General features: G+C 41.8%; 2 protein-coding genes across 2 annotated transcripts in view; one reads left to right on the top strand and one right to left on the bottom strand.

Moving 5' to 3' along the window:
• Positions 1-14,681, top strand: part of ZNF106 (zinc finger protein 106) — a 43,101-nt gene extending 28,420 nt beyond the window's left edge. Inside the window, exons 14-22 of the mRNA XM_080991685.1 lie at positions 776-910; positions 1,294-1,410; positions 3,233-3,424; positions 5,672-5,734; positions 6,494-6,613; positions 7,380-7,451; positions 8,638-8,709; positions 9,698-9,844; positions 10,300-14,681. Of these exons, the coding sequence (XP_080847811.1) occupies positions 776-910; positions 1,294-1,410; positions 3,233-3,424; positions 5,672-5,734; positions 6,494-6,613; positions 7,380-7,451; positions 8,638-8,709; positions 9,698-9,844; positions 10,300-10,356 (975 nt within the window). The 3' untranslated portion in view covers positions 10,357-14,681. The remainder of the gene's footprint in view (positions 1-775; positions 911-1,293; positions 1,411-3,232; positions 3,425-5,671; positions 5,735-6,493; positions 6,614-7,379; positions 7,452-8,637; positions 8,710-9,697; positions 9,845-10,299) is intronic.
• The window catches only part of GANC (glucosidase alpha, neutral C), a 138,223-nt gene that overhangs the window by 69,521 nt on the left and 51,511 nt on the right, over positions 1-17,191 (bottom strand). The gene's annotated exons all lie outside the window — the stretch shown is intronic.

Genomic DNA, 17,191 nt, shown 5'->3' with positions numbered 1-17,191 from the left:
TCGGACCAGCCTCTGATAAGCTACGCAGTTAACAGGCTTGTGCTTGAATGGCTGCATGTTACAAATACCTGCGTTTTTGAGAATACAAACCAGGGAAGTGCAGCTTGGAGGTCTGTGTGCACGGCTGTCTTTTCATGAGTCTAAATGCACATTAGCAGGAAATAGGTGATTGGTTTGGAAGCCACAGTGGTTGGGTGGTACCTTAGTTTGCTATCTTAGGGCCCCACCCCTTGTCTCCTTCCACCTGGCGTGGGGCAGGGCTTCACAGGCTTCACAATGTGGCTGCTGCTCAGCAGAGAGGGCTCCTCTTTTAAATTGTTTTTAATTGTTATCTGTGCTGTTTTAAATGAGACCATCTTGGCTGTGAGCCCTGGAAGACCTGCACCCTGCCTTGCTGGCCCTTTCCCATCTGGGCCGGGAGAGTGGAGTGCTGACTGACTCCAGCTACAAAAGCTGAGGCTGTTGAACAGATTCTTGGGCTGGAGTATTGTTTACGGGGAGTTGAGGGAGCTTCTTGCTGTTATTGATATTATTGTTGTATCTTTAGTTTTAGACCTTACGATTTATGTGGAAATGGTTTCCATTAGGTTGTGTACTCTTTGATGTGCTTTATTTATTGTTTATGACTTCTGTTATGTTTGTAATTATGTAATTCTTGTCATGTTGTCAGCCGCCTTGAGCATAGTTTCAACTGTGGAAAGGCGGCATACAAATAAAATGATGATAATGATGATGATTTGAGTAATTAAAGCTTGTAACTCTCTGCCTCTCACAGAGCAGGAAGTGTGTTGGTGTCTTTGAAGGGCACACCTCAAAAGTGAACTGCATCCTGGTGACTCAGACAACAGGAAAGAATGCAGTGCTCTATTCGGGCTCCAGTGACCACAATATAAATTGTTACAACATCAAAGTAAGTGTTCACTCAAGCCAATTATATCTTAGGAGGGGGTTACAGATGTGACGACAACTTAAAAGAAGACTGAAATGTGCATGTTTTAGTGAACCAGATTATATAGAATTCCACATAAAAAGGGAATCTTTGTGCAATTAAGTCCACATTTTAGGTTTTTACTTCATCCACTGATTACCAGAGGGCCGTTTGGAGTGAGGGCCTGTAGCCTTGTGTCATACGAGCCAAAGGCTTGTTTCCTTGCTTCCAAACTGGAAGAGCCTCTCATAACTAAAATGATTTGTAAATACAGCTAGTTTCTCAGTTTCTTCTTTAGGTTCACTTATTGAAAGATGATGGTGAAAATATCAGTTGTATACTAACAGTTGTTTTCCTCCTACCAGACTAGGGAACTTGTGGATCAAATTAAATTGGATGATCGTATACTCTGTCTGCACAGTAGATGGAGAATTCTTTATGCCGGACTTGCTAATGGCAGCGTGGCCACTTTCAATATAAAGGTCGGTACGAGAGGGGTATATTCCATTAGAACCTGCGCCGATGTTGAGTTATTTGCACTCATAAATAGCTGCTCGCACTGCTGTCCAGTCACGTGAGCAGTGCTAGATTTGGGGACTTTGCAAAGATTTCAGGGGTTCCTTAAGCTGAATCTTGCAGTCATAGAAGGAGCTGATAGTACCTTCTGTGATTCTCCACTTCATACTCTAATTGAAATATACTACACGGAAGTGGAAGGTATTTCAGAATGTGTGTAATCTGTACCTGCTCTCGGGTGCAATTAGCTTTGGTGGTTTTCCCTCAGCACAAATGCACACGTATGTCAGGACAAACATTTACCACGTTCTTTTGTATATGCAAAACTAGAAATTTTATTTTATGGTAATATTTTGGTAATAGTCATATTTGTAGCATTTGGATACAGTGCTATTATTCTTATCATCATCATCATTATTATTATTTACATTTATATTCTCCCTTATCTCCAAGGAGCTCATAGTTCTCCCTTTTCTCCATTTTATCTTCATGACATCCCCATGAAGTAGGTTAGCCTGAGAAACTGGCTGTCTCAAGGTCATCCAGTGAACTTCATAGTTGAGTACGGATTTGAACCCTTGTCTCCCGGGTCATAGTCCAACACTCTAGCCACTACACCACACTGGTTCACAATGCTGGACCATGATCTAGCACAGGTATAGCTATCATGATGCTCTCCAGAGGTTCCTGGACTACAGCTACCATCATCCCTGACCATGGGCCATGCTAGCTGGCGCTAATGGGAGCTGGAGTCCCAACATCATTTGGAGAGCATCAAGTCCGCTATCCCTGGTCTAGTGCTACATGAATGAGCCTAGCCTCCCAGGCTCATGTGAACATCCTCCTCCTGTGGACTTTTGGAGAACTGCCAAAAGCTTTTGCTTTTCCATATGCTTACCTTCAGTTTGTCATTTAATCTGAACTGGGTACTGGGTATTGTGCATATGCACTAACTATGGCTAATTTCATATTGGTGTTAAAGTATTATCCCTGGTTTAGGTAACAGAAAAAAATGGCTAAGGGAATGCAAAAGCTTCTGAACTCCTTCTCCTTGGCCATGGGTGGGTGGAGGTGTCACAAGCCCAGGAAGTGGCTAAGTTCATTCATTTAGCACTAAACCATGGCATTGTTTGGCTTCGAAGAAAACCAGTCCTTAAGATCTGGCCTGTGTGTAAATTTCACTGGCTTCATATATTTTCCTTGCACCGTATTTCTGAAACTGATTTCTGAAAGTCATTTTACAGAGAAGCATTTTATTCTGAAACATTTAAAAATAATTATATAAGCAGCCTTAGCAACATAATTATGAAACAGTACTTGTGGTAAGCTGAATAGGGCAACTAGGGTTTTTGAGTACAACTTGTTGCAACTTGACTTCTGTGGCTGCAAAAGTAAAGCAGAAACCAAGCATACATGCAAAACAAGCCATGGAAAGAGTCCATAGATTCTCTGACAGTGCAGTCCTGTACCTAGAATTCAGTCACATTAAGTTCTGTGGGACATACTCCAAGGTCAGTGGGTAGGACTGACAGCTAAGAAAATTCTGTTTCTTAGCTAAATCCACCCCATAAAAGCATACAGAGAATTCAAAGCAAATAAGGCATCAGAGACTTCAGATCAAAACCACTATCCTTAATCTTTTTCTTTTTTTTAAGGAAATTTGAGGAGGTGTGGCATTTCCAGTGTGTTCTCTGGATAGTTCTGTCTTAGTATGTAGTTGGATTAGTAAGGAAACATTGACTGTGTTCCTACTGTGTGTGTATGTGTGGTGTGTGCTTTCTTTTCCAGAATAACAAACCGCTTGATAACTTTGAATGCCATGCTCCTAGGGCAATCAGTTGTCTTGCCACAGCTCAGGAAGGAGCACGGAGGTTGCTGATTGTGGGATCCTACGATTGTACAATCAGTGTGCGAGATGCCCGGAATGGTTTGTTGCTTCGAACCCTTGAAGGTCATAGCAAAACGGTGCTCTGTATGAAGGCAAGTAACTTGTAAGGAACACTCTGTGTGGGCAGACTTCTCTTGCAAGTTCTCTGCTTCTTGGCAGCAGTTCAAAGCTTGTAGAAGAACCTCTCTACCTTCCAGTTGTTTATAATTAGGAATATAGCATGTGATTTACCACTGAGATATGGGCCTCTCATGATTGCCATCACTCATTCAACATTTCCAGAGAGCTCTTGCTTTGCTCAACCTGCTCCATCTCAGTTGGGATGTCTCGGGAATCTTTTTTCATGTCTCCACATCTCTCTTTCTCTCTGTGTCTCTCCATTGTCCTTGGGTGATTTCATCAAATTCCACTGTTTTTGGTACCACTGGTAAGGTGCTGAAACCCAGTTCTACCTCTATACTCCATAATCCACAACAGACTATCCAATATTTCTGCATAGATGCAAGTTTGCCATCCCCCAATACCCCTCACCTTTCCTTCTAAGCCTTCCTCACCTTGGATAAGCTCAGTGTCCATTGACAACATCACCATCCACCCTTTTGCTCAGGCACAAAGCCTTGGGGTAGGCTACTTCATTTGGCCATCATATTCAGTCTCTTGCCATGCTGTGTAGCTGTCTGGTACAACATTGCAAAAATACAGTCCTTCCTCTTTGCCTGCTATGTGAAAACGCCACAGTTTCCTTCAGCCTTGACTTGCACCATTTACCTTGCTGGCCTTCTGTTGTTTGATTGTGCTGTATAAAGTGGTGATGATAGTGACCATCTCTGAGTGTCAGAGTGACTATTATGCTCTCCTTTTTCGTGGCAGCCTTTGAAAGTTGTTGATAATTGCTTTTAGTTATAAATAATGATGCAACAAAGAGTAATATTTAGAATATACTGGACGCCATTACATTTGTTTAAAAAAGAGCTATCTAAGGTATCTAACTGTTGGAGATGCAGTAGGGATAATGCTTCTCTAAAACATACCGTATTTTTTGCTCTATAAGACTCACTTTTTCCCTCCTAAAAAGTAAGGGGAAATGTGTGTGCGTCTTATGGAGCGAATGCAGGCTGCGCAGCTATCCCAGAAGCCAGAACAGCAAGAAGGATTGCTGCTTTCACTGCACAGCAATCCCTCTTGCTGTTCTGGCTTCTGAGATTCAGAATATTTTTTTTCTTGTTTTCCTCCTCCAAAAACTAGGTGCGTCTTGTGGTCTGGTGCGTCTTATAGAGGGAAAAATACGGTATGTTTTTTCATTGTCCTGTAATGAAAGATTTTTGTCACACGTTAACTGAAATTATCAACAGAACTGTACAGAACAACATTACATTTACAGGGCAAAATATCCTTTTGAATTATATACCCAGCATGTGGAACCTTACAAAAGGGCAATATAAGTACAGTGGTGCCCCGCAAGACGAATGCCTCGCAAGACGGAAAACTCGCTAGACGAAAGAGTTTTCCGTTTTGGAGGTGCTTCGCAAAACGAAGCTCCTATGGGCTTGCTTCGCAAGACAAAAATGTCTTGCAAGTTCCTGCGGTTTTTTTTCCCTTCCCCCCCCCTTTTTCTAAGCCGTTAAGCCGCTTATCTGCTTATCCGATAAACTGATAAGCCGCTAAAAGCCGCTAATAGCGCTAATCCGCTAATCCGTCAATGGGCTTGCTTCGCAAGACGAAAAAACCGCTAGACGAAGAGACTCACAGAACGGATTCTTTTCGTCTTGCGAGGCACCACTGTAGACTCTTTGTGCCCTTACCGCAGCAAAAAGACTGATACTGATGAATTGGAAAAATAAAAATGCAGCTCCCTTCTACGATTGGATTGAAACTTCTACAAACTTGTGACATATGAACAACTTGCATATAAACACAGATTTGCCATGGACAAATTCAGTGATATTTGGAATCCATTCTTACAAATACTGTAATAGGTTAAGATCTGGTGAAGTACAATAACAACTTTGTAAAGTAAAAAGCAAATCATAACAAAAAAAATACCACAAGGTTAAATAATATAGATAGATAGATAGATAGATAGATAACCCTGATAAGGAGCTGAAACGGAAATGCAGTAATTTGTCAAAAGGCTCCCCACTGAATCCTTGGCTGATTTGGGATTTGAACCCAATTCAACTCACCCCCAACTGGTCCTCTGTCAGCCTTTCTAATGCATTTTTCAATGTGACATATTGAATTGGATTGTCACAGTAGCCCTTAATTGTGAAAGAGAGAGTGGGTGAAAGAAAGCCATTATCTGTTGTGGATAATCTGTCTGTCTGGTTGTCTCTTCAAAGGTTGTGAATGATCTGGTCTTCAGTGGTTCCAGTGACCAGTCTGTCCATGCCCACAATATACATGTAAGTTGCTTATATGGCTAAAATTGAACATGTTGTAACGCTACTTTAATGAAACCAAATTCTTAACCACTTCTGCAGATTTCCTAAAGGGATATGTAGCTGTCTTACAGTGCAATCCTAACCATGTCTACTTAAAAGTAAAGTCCCGTTGAGACTTATTTACAGAGGATTGCAGCCTAGGGGTATCTTCTCCCGCTAAATTTTGTACTGGAATACAAGACACATGCAAAGTATGTCAATTGAAAAGGGTGTACAAAAAGCCATGGTTTAAGACATTGTTCTAAACTTAAGGGAAGCAGAGTTTTTTACAACCAGCAGTGTATGTGCTGTGTATTTTGTGCAAAGTTATATGAGAACCCACCTTAGTAGGATAGTAAAATAAAGGCTTGATAATCATATCTTGACCTCTGCTAGGGAGATGCTATAACCCCTGATATTGTTTGGCAAACCCCTGCTGTATTTTAATGAGTTGTTGAAGTTTTTTTTTTTTTAGTTTTTGATGAGTTTTAATTGTTGATCTATTTTGTTGTTTGTCTTCTTTTGTGCATCACCCTGGGCTCTATTGAGGAAGGCATGTTTTGTAAAAATAAAAAAATAAAGCTGCAATTGTAAGCTTACTTCTCTGGGCGTAAGCCTGTAGAATTAATTAGGAGTTACTTCTGAAAAGAAATGATTTGTATTGTGATGGAAATAATGCAATAAATCTACATGCTGACCACTTGCATATCCACTTATTTAGTACGGATTATCTTGTTGCAGACTGGAGAGCTGGTGCGGATTTATAAAGGACACAACCATGCAGTGACAGTTGTGAACATCCTGGGTAAAGTGATGTTAACAGCTTGCCTGGACAAATGTGTTCGTGTTTATGAGCTACAGGTAAAAAAAAGAAGATATCTATTCTAATTTCTATTGTTTGTAGTGACATACCACTGCTGGCAGCAGGTGGGGAGTGATGCCCTTTGCTTTTGCTGAAACCTCTTCCTCTCCTAGTGGAATCCAGCACAACAGGACTTTCCCCTCTCTCCTGCCCCCCTGCCCTCTCCAGATCTGCTCCAGAGAGTCAGGAGAACTGCGAGAACAGCACACGGGAGGAGGAGAGGGGAGATAATTCTGTTGGGTAGGCAGAAATACTGGCCCTGGCGGGACACTCTCCTTAGCGCTTTGTGGAATATACCCAGACAGTTTTCGGCTTGGTGAGATGTAATTTAGAACGTCCCTTGTAGTTCCAAGCTGGGCTTTTTAGAAGTCCTGCAAAAGTTGTGCAGTTGCTGCGTGGCCTGTTCCTGCCCACTGCAAGTGAGATTGCAGCACAATCCTTCGCTAGATGCATCGTTATTCTTAAGTTTGTGTTACATGTTTGTCATGCCCTCAAAAGGTTTGTGAGGTTTCCCAGGTGCCTTCCATTGTTTAAAAAATTTTCTCGAGGGAATCTAATTCATTCACCCTCATGTTGCCAGAAGGCAGCAGCATTTTATAGAAAGAGTGAGGTACAGTTGTGGGGCATGGGACATCCCAGGAGCTAGAAGCTTATCATAATGTTCATGCATCTTCTCCTTATAAGCTGCTTTTTTTTTTTTTTAAAATGAATGCTGAACTCTCAGCTTATTAAAATACATTTTTCTTTCTCTTTTCTTGTCCCAAGTCCCATGATCGTTTGCAAGTCTACGGAGGACACTCGGATATGATTATGTGCATGACCATTCACAAGAGCATGGTAACGAATACCTCAATTTCCATAAAATCAGTGATTCTCTAGCTGCGGTTGCGGTTATCCAGGAGTGGCTCCTGCTTCTCATTTGCTTTGTGGGTGGTACTTTGTAAACTAGCTACATACTTGGTTTGTTCTGGTGGGAGGAGCACTTCATTCTCCACAGGCCTGGTGCTGCTATGAAACGATAGGGCCTTTAAGCACCCACCCCCACCAAAAACCCTCAAATGTCAGAAGACTTCCCAAGCAGTGCCTCATGAGACACTTCCACCTGAAAGAATGCAAGCGTAAATCTGTAGCTTGGGAGCATACGAAGCTGTCTTGCTTTATTCCAGGGCAGATTGTTTGACTATGTAGCCTGTGTGGTGTAGTGGTTAAGAGCGGTAGACTCGTAATCTGGTGAACCGGGTTCGCATCTCCGCTCCTCCACATGCAGCTGCTGGGTGACCTTGGGCTAGTCACACTTCTCTGAAGTCTCTCAGCCCCACTCACGCCACAGAGTGTTTGTTATGGGGGAGGAAGGGAAAGGAGAATGTTAGCCGCTTTGAGACTCCTTCGGGTAGTGATAAAGTGGGATATCAAATCCAAAGTCTTGTTTGACTTGCAGCAGCACTCTCTGGATTTTTGAGCAGAGGAAGACAGACAAAGAGTCATAGGCAAAAACTGCAGTTCCATTCTAGCCTTTTTCTTTCGCCTGCATCTCTTTCTCTGTCTGCCTCCCCTCTGACTTTGTCTCAGCCCAGCCCACCCCACCCCTTCCCCATTGGTTTACACACCTGAGGAAACTGGCTTGCTGCTGCAACACCCCAGAGAAGAAGGAAAGCAGTCTTGCTACACATAAAACTACAAGCTGGAGCTGAGCACATACAATTGAATTTGCACAAGTTAAATGCACATGTAATGTGACTATACTGTAAAACAGCTGTTGCTTTTTCATAACTATTAAAACGGAAAGCAATTTAATATTGGCCCTTTTTTATCATGTGTACAGATTCTTTGAAAGAATAACGAATCCAAAAAATAAGCGCCCCCCCCCCCCCACTTCGGTTTGTAAACTCCTGCAGATCAAATCAGGAATGTTCAGCTCAGGATGACATTATAAATTTATCAGCATTGATTGATGCATTTAGCATGTTGGTTTTCCTTGTATGCTTTAATTTTGTTACCATTTAGATCAATTTCTCTTTTTCAGATCTACACTGGCTGCTACGATGGTACTATCCAAGCTGTGCGGCTCAACTTGATGCAGAATTATCGCTGTTGGGTAAAGGATTTTCTTGTTCCCTTTAGACCATTTAGAATGGCTTACATCATGAGCTATATCCAGGCAAAGGGTTAGATGGGGCAGGGGCACACATGGAAACCCCTCCCTTGGGTTTTCCAGATGCTCTTGAGAGATTAGCACAAAAGTCTGTGCTAACAGAGTTTTTAAGTGTGTTCAATTGAGCCACATAGAAACTTCTGTGCTAGATGGAACTCTGCCTTATCAGGTTAAGAGGGAGAGTTTCCAGGTGCATTCAGTTGAATACACATCTCTCTACAGACATCTTCACTCAGTGTGCGAAGATCTCAAGTGCAGCTGACATGTCCAGGGACATGGGGGGGGCTTGCATGGGACCCCCTCTTCCATCTCTTGTTAGCATTAACCACGCCAAACGTATTTGTTGGTTCCAAAATCCATATGTAGGGCCAATCAATGTTACAGGATCATGAACAAGCTTTCGAGCTTTCCAGAACTCTTCATCAGGCTAGATCAGGCTTCCTCAACCTTGGCCCTCCAGATGTTTTGAGACTATAATTCCCAGCATCCCTGACCACTGGTTCTGCTAGCTAGGGATCATGGGAGTCATAGGCCAAAAACATCTGGAAGGCCAAGGTTGAGGAAGCCTGGGCTAGATGGTAAACAAAGCAGGGTTTGAGGTGGGAAGTTGCTGGTAGTGAGACTAAGGGTCATGTGACAAGATTGCAGACATTCAGAGGACAAATCGCACAAAAGGAAAAGGTAGCGTAACATAGCCTCATATGAATGTCTGCTACTGCCTCTGACATTCCAGACTCTGGCTACATCACCAGCCAGTTTTTGATTCCCACTTCATATACCATCAAGACCAATGAATAATTATAGAGAGCTTAAAAGTTGGCACACTATTTTGTGACATTTTGGTTGACCTAATAAAGCTCTTGTCTTTTGGAGCTTTTATGCTATTGTCATTCCATCTCTCTAATGTCTGTCTTAAAACCTCTCTCGCCAGTGGCACGGGTGTTCGCTGATATTTGGAGTTGTGGACCACCTGAAACAGCATTTGTTAAATGACCATACAAATCCAAATTTTCAAACGCTGAAATGTCGCTGGAAGAATTGTGATGCCTTCTTCACTTCTCGGAAATGTTCCAAGCAGGTACGTAGCAGAAGAAGCTGGATTAAACCATCAGTTTGAGAGGGAACAATTGAGGTGCAATGGATACCTGCTGTTTTGCTATGATAGAGGAACAAATAGCATATTAATGTTTTAGCAAAAATACTTTGGTTGTGCTGGTTGGGGCTGATGGAAGTTGTAGGGACACCTTGTTGATGGCCCCTGATATATGGAGAAAGGACAGGGGCCTACATGAAAAGCAAGGTTGGGCCTGATTTAAGTCTAGATGCAAATAGCAGTTTTAAATATAGATGGAAAAGGAAGATGAGGACCTGATTTACACTAAGGTCCCCCACTTCTACTGTGTAATGCAACATGTACAGTGCTGCCTTAAAACAAAAGTGAACAAAAAAAGTGCTTAAATCTTTACATGGGTATAGAAGTATTGTTTGTACCGGTTGGTAGAAATTTGGTGAAATCTATCTCTCTTTCTCTAGGATGCTGTGGGACATATTGAAAAACATGCAGAAGAAGATAGCAAGGTTGACTCATGAAGGTGTTGTTTTTTTTTTTTTTTTTTGCCTCCCACATTGGGAAGTACCTTTTATATACTGGAAGTATTCCATGCCTTGTCCACCTCTTGCCCTCTCCTTTTTCCACCTTCAGTTTATATTTGGACTGCAAAAAGGACGTGGGCCGTTTTCTTTTCTTTCTTTCTTTGCTACAGAGACAGCATTTTGCTTGCAACTCTGTAGAGAAGGGATTGATGAACAGACTCAGACCAAACAAATTGTTTTAATTTGTTAGCAGAAACAAAAATAAATAAATCCTGTTATCCTATCAAAGAAGTACATTGTGCACATCTAAGCCTTTATTAGTACTCACGTTGGTGCCTAAAAAACACTGTTGAGCCATCTATTTTTATGTTGTACGCAGGATTGCCCAGGCATTTTACACTTCTGGCTTTAAACAATTTAAATAAAGAAACAACAACTCAGACTAGAAATACCAACAAAGCATCCAGCTCTCTATTTCCTTTCGTTATAACATCTTTTGATGAAAGATATTAAAGGGTAATATTAGAAGAAATTGATTCCTTTTTTATTTTTGGTTGATCTTCAGTGGGTTATCTTGAATTCCAAATGCCACATCTGCGCAGTGAGTTGCCACAGTCTGTATCTGTTACAAAGAGGTTTGTGATGAGGTGCAACATACTGCATTGCTTAAACAGCAAAATAGCTGTTTTCTAAACACATTGGGTGATAGTTAATGTTACTCTTACTCTGAATAGACCTGCTGAAATCAGTTAAGTAACTTCAGTCCATTGATTTCATTGGGTGTACTCTTATAACTTAGGGGGTATCACCGATTTAATGGAACTTTTTTGTTATTTTTATATTGATAAGCACGTTGATGCAAAAAGACGACTGCAGATAATGATTTCGGCTTTTAAACGTTCATTATCTGTATGTTTACATCCACTGCTTTCTTACCACATTAATGGGACTATGCCCCTGATTCTTAAGAGCTTGTTTTGTAAATGGATGACCTTGTGGTGTTTTTAAATTGCTGAGTTTTTGGAGTGTCCACTTCTTTCTGTCCAGCATCCTGTATTTCTAATGCAGCTTTGGGATGGCCATCTTCTCCTACTATAATCTGGTTTTGTTTCTGATGACTACATGATTGAACGTTACCATGCAACAGAAAATGTTGTGGGGTGTAAAATGCGAAATTATGAAGTCCAAGGAGCCCAAGCAGAAGCTGAGAGTATTTTTTGTGTGTGTGTGTGTTTTGCCACCGTCTAGTGCATAATGACGGAAGTAGCAACCTGAGAAACTAATTCAATTTTAAAACAGTAGTCACAATGCAAAGAAATGAAAGGTGTGCATGTGCGTTGGAAAGAAATGTGCATACGTGCAGTGGTGTTCGGGGTTTTTTGAGGCAGCAGTTCCTAGTTTGGCGCATAAAGAGTTTCGTTCCTTAAGTCTCGGCCAGTGTTTTTGTTCTCATCGGCTTCAGTCTTTTTCTGGATCGTTTCAGAGGAAAACTGGAATTCTCAATAACAATCTAGAGCTGTCTGGCTGTGTAGGTCTTGACTTGTTTCAGTTTTCTTACTTCAGATTATGCATACATATTAAAAGAGCAATGCGTGTTTGAAATCAGCATTTTAAAAGTGAAAGTTAATGCTCCCATGGGAAAGTGTTCTCAGCAGCTTGGTGTAAGACAGGTATCCCCAACCTTCAGCCCTCCAGATGTCTTGGACTACAATTCCCATGATCCCTGACCATTGGTCCTGTTAGCTAGGGATCATGGGAGTTGTAGGCCAAAACATCTGGAGGGCCGCAGGTTGGGGGTGCCTGGTGTAAGATATAGAACAGGCCTACAGCTGGAGATTGCATTTCACCTCGCCAGCTTGCCAAAGGACTTGGAGCTATTAAGGAGTTTTGGAACACTCTCCAGTATTCCTACTGCATTTTAAGCCTTAGCTTTTTGATGAGTGAAACAGACCATCAAAGGAATATCACCCCCCCACCCCAATACCTACAAATCTGGCTTCCATGATCTTAAGAAATTGCGCTAGCGGAGAAGTGAAACAAGTTCTTCCTTTGAAATCACCATGTCTGTCTCAAGATACAGTGTTCTCCTTCTGCCTTTCGCACATGTCCAAACTGTCTTCAAACCAGCTTGCTGCTAGGGTTCTGTTGTTGGAGAGGAGAAAACTTTCTAATGAGTAGTGGTAACCACCTGCAATCTGTTGGCGGGAGGTTTCTGAGGTGTGTTGTCTTCTCTTGCACAATGAGACCATCAGAACTAAATAATAAAGTGAGCAAATTGTTAGCGCATTCAGTCCATAGATGGGAGCACGTAAGTGTGTGTGTGTTCTAAAAAAGGATTGTTTTTATATCTTCCTTAGTTGAATGTGATTGGAATGAAATTGCAGAGCCAGGGAGAGTGTAAGAAAATGATGTGGAGTGCAGTGTTTGTCTTGAGGATTAGTCAGTGAATGGATTTTAATTTTGCATCCTCCTCAAAGGTTCTTCTCTTTACTGGAAGAGGATGGTAACTTTTTTGGCAAAAACGTATTAAGTGTGTGTGTGTGTGTGTGTGTGTGTGTGTTTTACTAAATTGTTGCGAGTGATGCACAACTTGCACTATTTACTTATGTTCTTGGTTGTTTTAGTAAATAAGAGGTATGTGTGTGTTTTTAAGGTGAATGTGAAGACAGATTTTCCTTTAATCCATTTTGGGATGCTTAGATCAGCCTTCTCCAACATGGTGCCCTCCAGATGTGTTGAACTGCAACATCAGCCCCCAGCCAGATGGCCAATGATCAGGAATGATTGTAGTCTAGAACAAGTGGAAAGCACCATGTTAGGGAATACTGCCTTAGATAATTTTCAAATTGGTTTAGCAATAAGCTTGAGTCATGTCTTAACAAAAGTTGGTTCCATATGTTTGTCTTTATTTGAGAAGAACTGTTCTAAACCATGTCACATGTTCATAATTTATTATAAAATGATAGAAGGTCCCATTGCTTCAGTTCACTGCAGTAATTTCTCCCTAGAACTGCAGTGTTTCGTCCTTCAGATTGTATTTTTTTTCTTTTTAGTTCAGGAATATTTTAAGTTTTTTGGTTTGAGGTTCTGTTCTGTTGAGGTTCTTCCTCCAGATTCTGCCAAAAGCATGGAGATAGAAAGGATAGTAGTAATTTGTTAACTGTAGGAATTGTGAAATGGGTACATCAAGATGATGTATTCCGTCATGTTTTTGGTTCTGGGTTTCTGGCACCGTTCCACATGTAAGTTGAATTTATCTTGAAAATTTTGAAAGAGAAACATTGTGCATTTTTGGGGGGGGGGCTAGTCTTGGAAAGGAAATAGATAGAAATGAAGTGGCTAGAGGGGGAGTTGTGGAGTGTTCTTGAATTGTGTGGAAAGTGTGCTAATGTATGTGTTACTGTTTGAGTAAGCTGTTGTGTTGCTGCATCTGAAGTGAATTTGGACTGCATTGCCAGTGCCGTTTCCCAATGCAGTAGATTTTTTTTTAATGCCATTTATCTTGTTGATTGAATGCAAGTGTGTGTTTGGTGTGTGCTGCAGCTATGCTGCAGGGGAATGGTTTGCATATCACCTTTCAGGGAATTGGCTCAGCTATTCAGCTGTTTGCATCTTTTGTGCCGTTAAATGCAACTGAATGTCATTGGCTACCCCAGCTTCTGTTTGCCCCTTGAGACAAATACTTGGGCATGAAGGAATAGACCTCTGTAATGTTAAATCAAAACACAAAAGGGACAGTCCACATCCCACCTGAATTGAGTAGTTAAACTCCCATCTTAATGGCTCTGGATTTTATCCTAAATGTCAAGTAGACTATAAGCCTATGTTCAAGCTTTATAGTTGTCTTTAAAAATGCAAGTTCTAGATTCATATTTGTAGAGCTCTTACACCTTGAGTGGCAGTTAATTAAAAACCAGTATGAAAGCAATGCAACCGCTAGCTAACTTGCCCTTTCTAGATCTTTAGGGTCCTAGCAGGATGGCTTTCACATAGCATTGTATGACAAAAGTACAACTTCTCATTTTCCTTCATGTGCAGTGCTATGATCTTAACACAACTAGGATGTCTCAAATTACATAATATACCTTGTGAAGCGAGAACAGATTGGTGTGACCATGAGTAATACTAGTTGAGAAACTGCATAGGTAATACACACTATAACAAATGTATTGGCAGCTTTCGCAACGCATTTTGTTTCAGTTGGATGACCTGTGTGGCTCATATGCACAAAGTGACTTGGTCTTTCCTTTCCTTTTTTTTACTACAAAGCTGTGAAGTAAAAAACAAAACAGACAATAAAAATTACTTTGTACCAAGAGAAATATGGTGTGGCCTTTATTCTTCTGATACTTGTAAAAGTGTTTTAGCTGGCTTGCTGGTATGATTTGTGTGGGTAGAAAGAGCAGAAAAGTGGTTCTTTGACATGGGATTTGGCAAGAAGCTTTCGACAGATAAAAGAAAGCACATAGTTAAACTATGGAACTCACTCCTTACAGGAGGCCGTGATGGCCACCAACTTGGATGGCATTGGACAAGTTCATGAAGGCTAAGGCTATCAATAGGTAGTAGTCAGGATGGCCCTACTGTTCTTCCATGGTTGAAGGCAGCATATTTCTGAATGCCAGCTGCTGGAAACTGTGGGAAGAGAGGACTATTGTGTTCAAGTTCTATTTCTTGGCTTCCCATGAGCATCTGGATGGCTACTGGTCTGATTTGGATGCTGGACTAGATCCAGCAGGGCTATTCTTATTCTCAAAAGCTGACACCAAAGATGACAGCAACTCAGAACATAAGCAGAAATGTTTATTGGATGGCACTGTTAAAATATTTCCAGTTGTGTCTATCTAGATACCTTTGTAGCCTTAGTACGCGCTGTAGCTTTTGTCAAATGTATTACATCAGGGGTCAGCAACCTTTTTCAGCCATGGGCCAGTCCACCGTCCCTCAGACCATGTGGTGGGCCAGACTATATTTTGGAGGGAAAAAATGAACGAATTCCTATGCCCTACAAATAACCCAGAGATGCATTTGAAATAAAAGGACACATTCTACTCATGTAAAAACACGTGATTTAGAAGGCGATTGGGCCGCATCTGGCCCCCGGGCCTTAGGTTGCCTACCCTTGTATTACATCATCATAATTTCAACCCAGCACATCTAGACAAGTTTTAATTTATGCATTAAGAAGTTTCATTCAGCAATGAAACCACTCTACACAAGGTATTTTTGTAATAGGGAGACTGTGCCTGCCAAACACATGCAGTACCAGACGCTTTAAACCATTTCTCGCCACATAAGCTGTTCCTGTGTAAGAAAAAGCTTTGTGTGAAGCAGCCTAAAATTGCTTATATTGGAGATGCAGCTGTCTGCGATAGGTTTTACTTGCAAGAGAACCAGCATCGAATTAAGTCAGTCAATTTCCCCAAGGTGTAATATTTAAGCCTGGAGCTGAAAAAAGCCATAATGTGGCTAGAGGAGCACATTTTTCTGCAGCCTTAGATGATTTGCAAGACTACAGGCTCAGCCAGGATCCCTGTAGGAGGGATGGGGAAGCTTTTTCAGCCAGAGAGTCACAGGATTGTGGTGGGTGGAGCCAGAGGCAAACATGTGCAGTAAAGGTAAAGGGACCCCTGACCATTAGGTCCAGTCGTGACCGACTCTGGGGTTGCGGCGCTCATCTCGCTTTATTGGCCGAGGGAGCTGGCGTACAGCTTCCGGGTCATGTGGCCAGCATGACTAAGCCGCTTCTGGCGAACCAGAGCAGCACACGGAAACGCTGTTTACCTTCCCGCCAGAGCGGTACCTATTTATCTACTTGAACTTTGATGTGCTTTCGAACTGCTAGGTTGGCAGGAGCAGGGAGCGAGCAACGGAAGCTCACCCCGTCGCGGGGAAACTTTGGCCACAGGAATAATGTAGCTTAGATATGACTGCAGGATGCAAATAGAAGTACGCAAACATTTATCACACAGCTAAATATTAAGAGGCACGTTCTTTTCAAGTACATTGGGTGGGATTCAACTAATGAGTCCTGTCACCAGAAGTCCTGCACAAGGACCTCTGCTTGCCCAACAGAGATTTTCTCTCTACCTCTGAGATTGGCTCGAGTGTGGGAAGGGAGAAAAGGAAAGAATTGTCATAGGTAGCAAGCCCAAATGCTTCCCTGACGGAACAATTGCCTTAGTGCAACATTGAATTCCATTAAAAACTAGATCCATCACTTGTAGGTGACTTTAGAAATAACTGTTTTAATAATGATAACTTGTCCAAGATTCCTGGCCCCTTAGGATCTCTTACTGCAAAACATTTCAAGCTTAAAACAATAGTTGTTTGCAATGCCGGGAGGGAGGACCATCTTTTTTAAAAACAAAAAAAAACAAAACAAAAAACCTTATGGGTCTACATGTCAGTGGTGGGCAGAGTAACAGGGGCAGCTCTTACCTTTGTATACAGCATCTACATTTTAAGAATGCGAGCAGAGGTTTCAACGCACATCCTCAAGATGCATTTCTCCATGCTGCATCTGGGCAAGCAAGTGGCATTATCACATTTCACAGGCATATTCCAGCCAGGCAAAAGCACTTGAGCACAGAGCATGGAGCAGGGCTGCTGAGGCATGCTGTGGAGGCAAGGAGCAACGAAGGGTGTACCACCCAAGAGGTATTCAAAGGAGTTTGCTAACCTTGCATATGTTGCTGTTGTAAACGACCAAGGACAGATTGAAGCTGTGTCTGAGTCAGAGACAAAGGCACAACAGAGAGTTGTTAACCGAGGTAATGCGAAGTCACACAACCAGAGAGGTACATTGGTTAAACCAGTGGCGGGTAGTTCC

This window comes from Podarcis pityusensis (assembly GCF_964106645.2).
Source record: "Podarcis pityusensis genome assembly, chromosome: 1".
Classification (NCBI taxonomy): domain Eukaryota; kingdom Metazoa; phylum Chordata; class Lepidosauria; order Squamata; family Lacertidae; genus Podarcis; species Podarcis pityusensis.
Note: the sequence above shows the minus strand (reverse complement) of the source record. Positions and strands in the feature narration are given on the sequence as shown.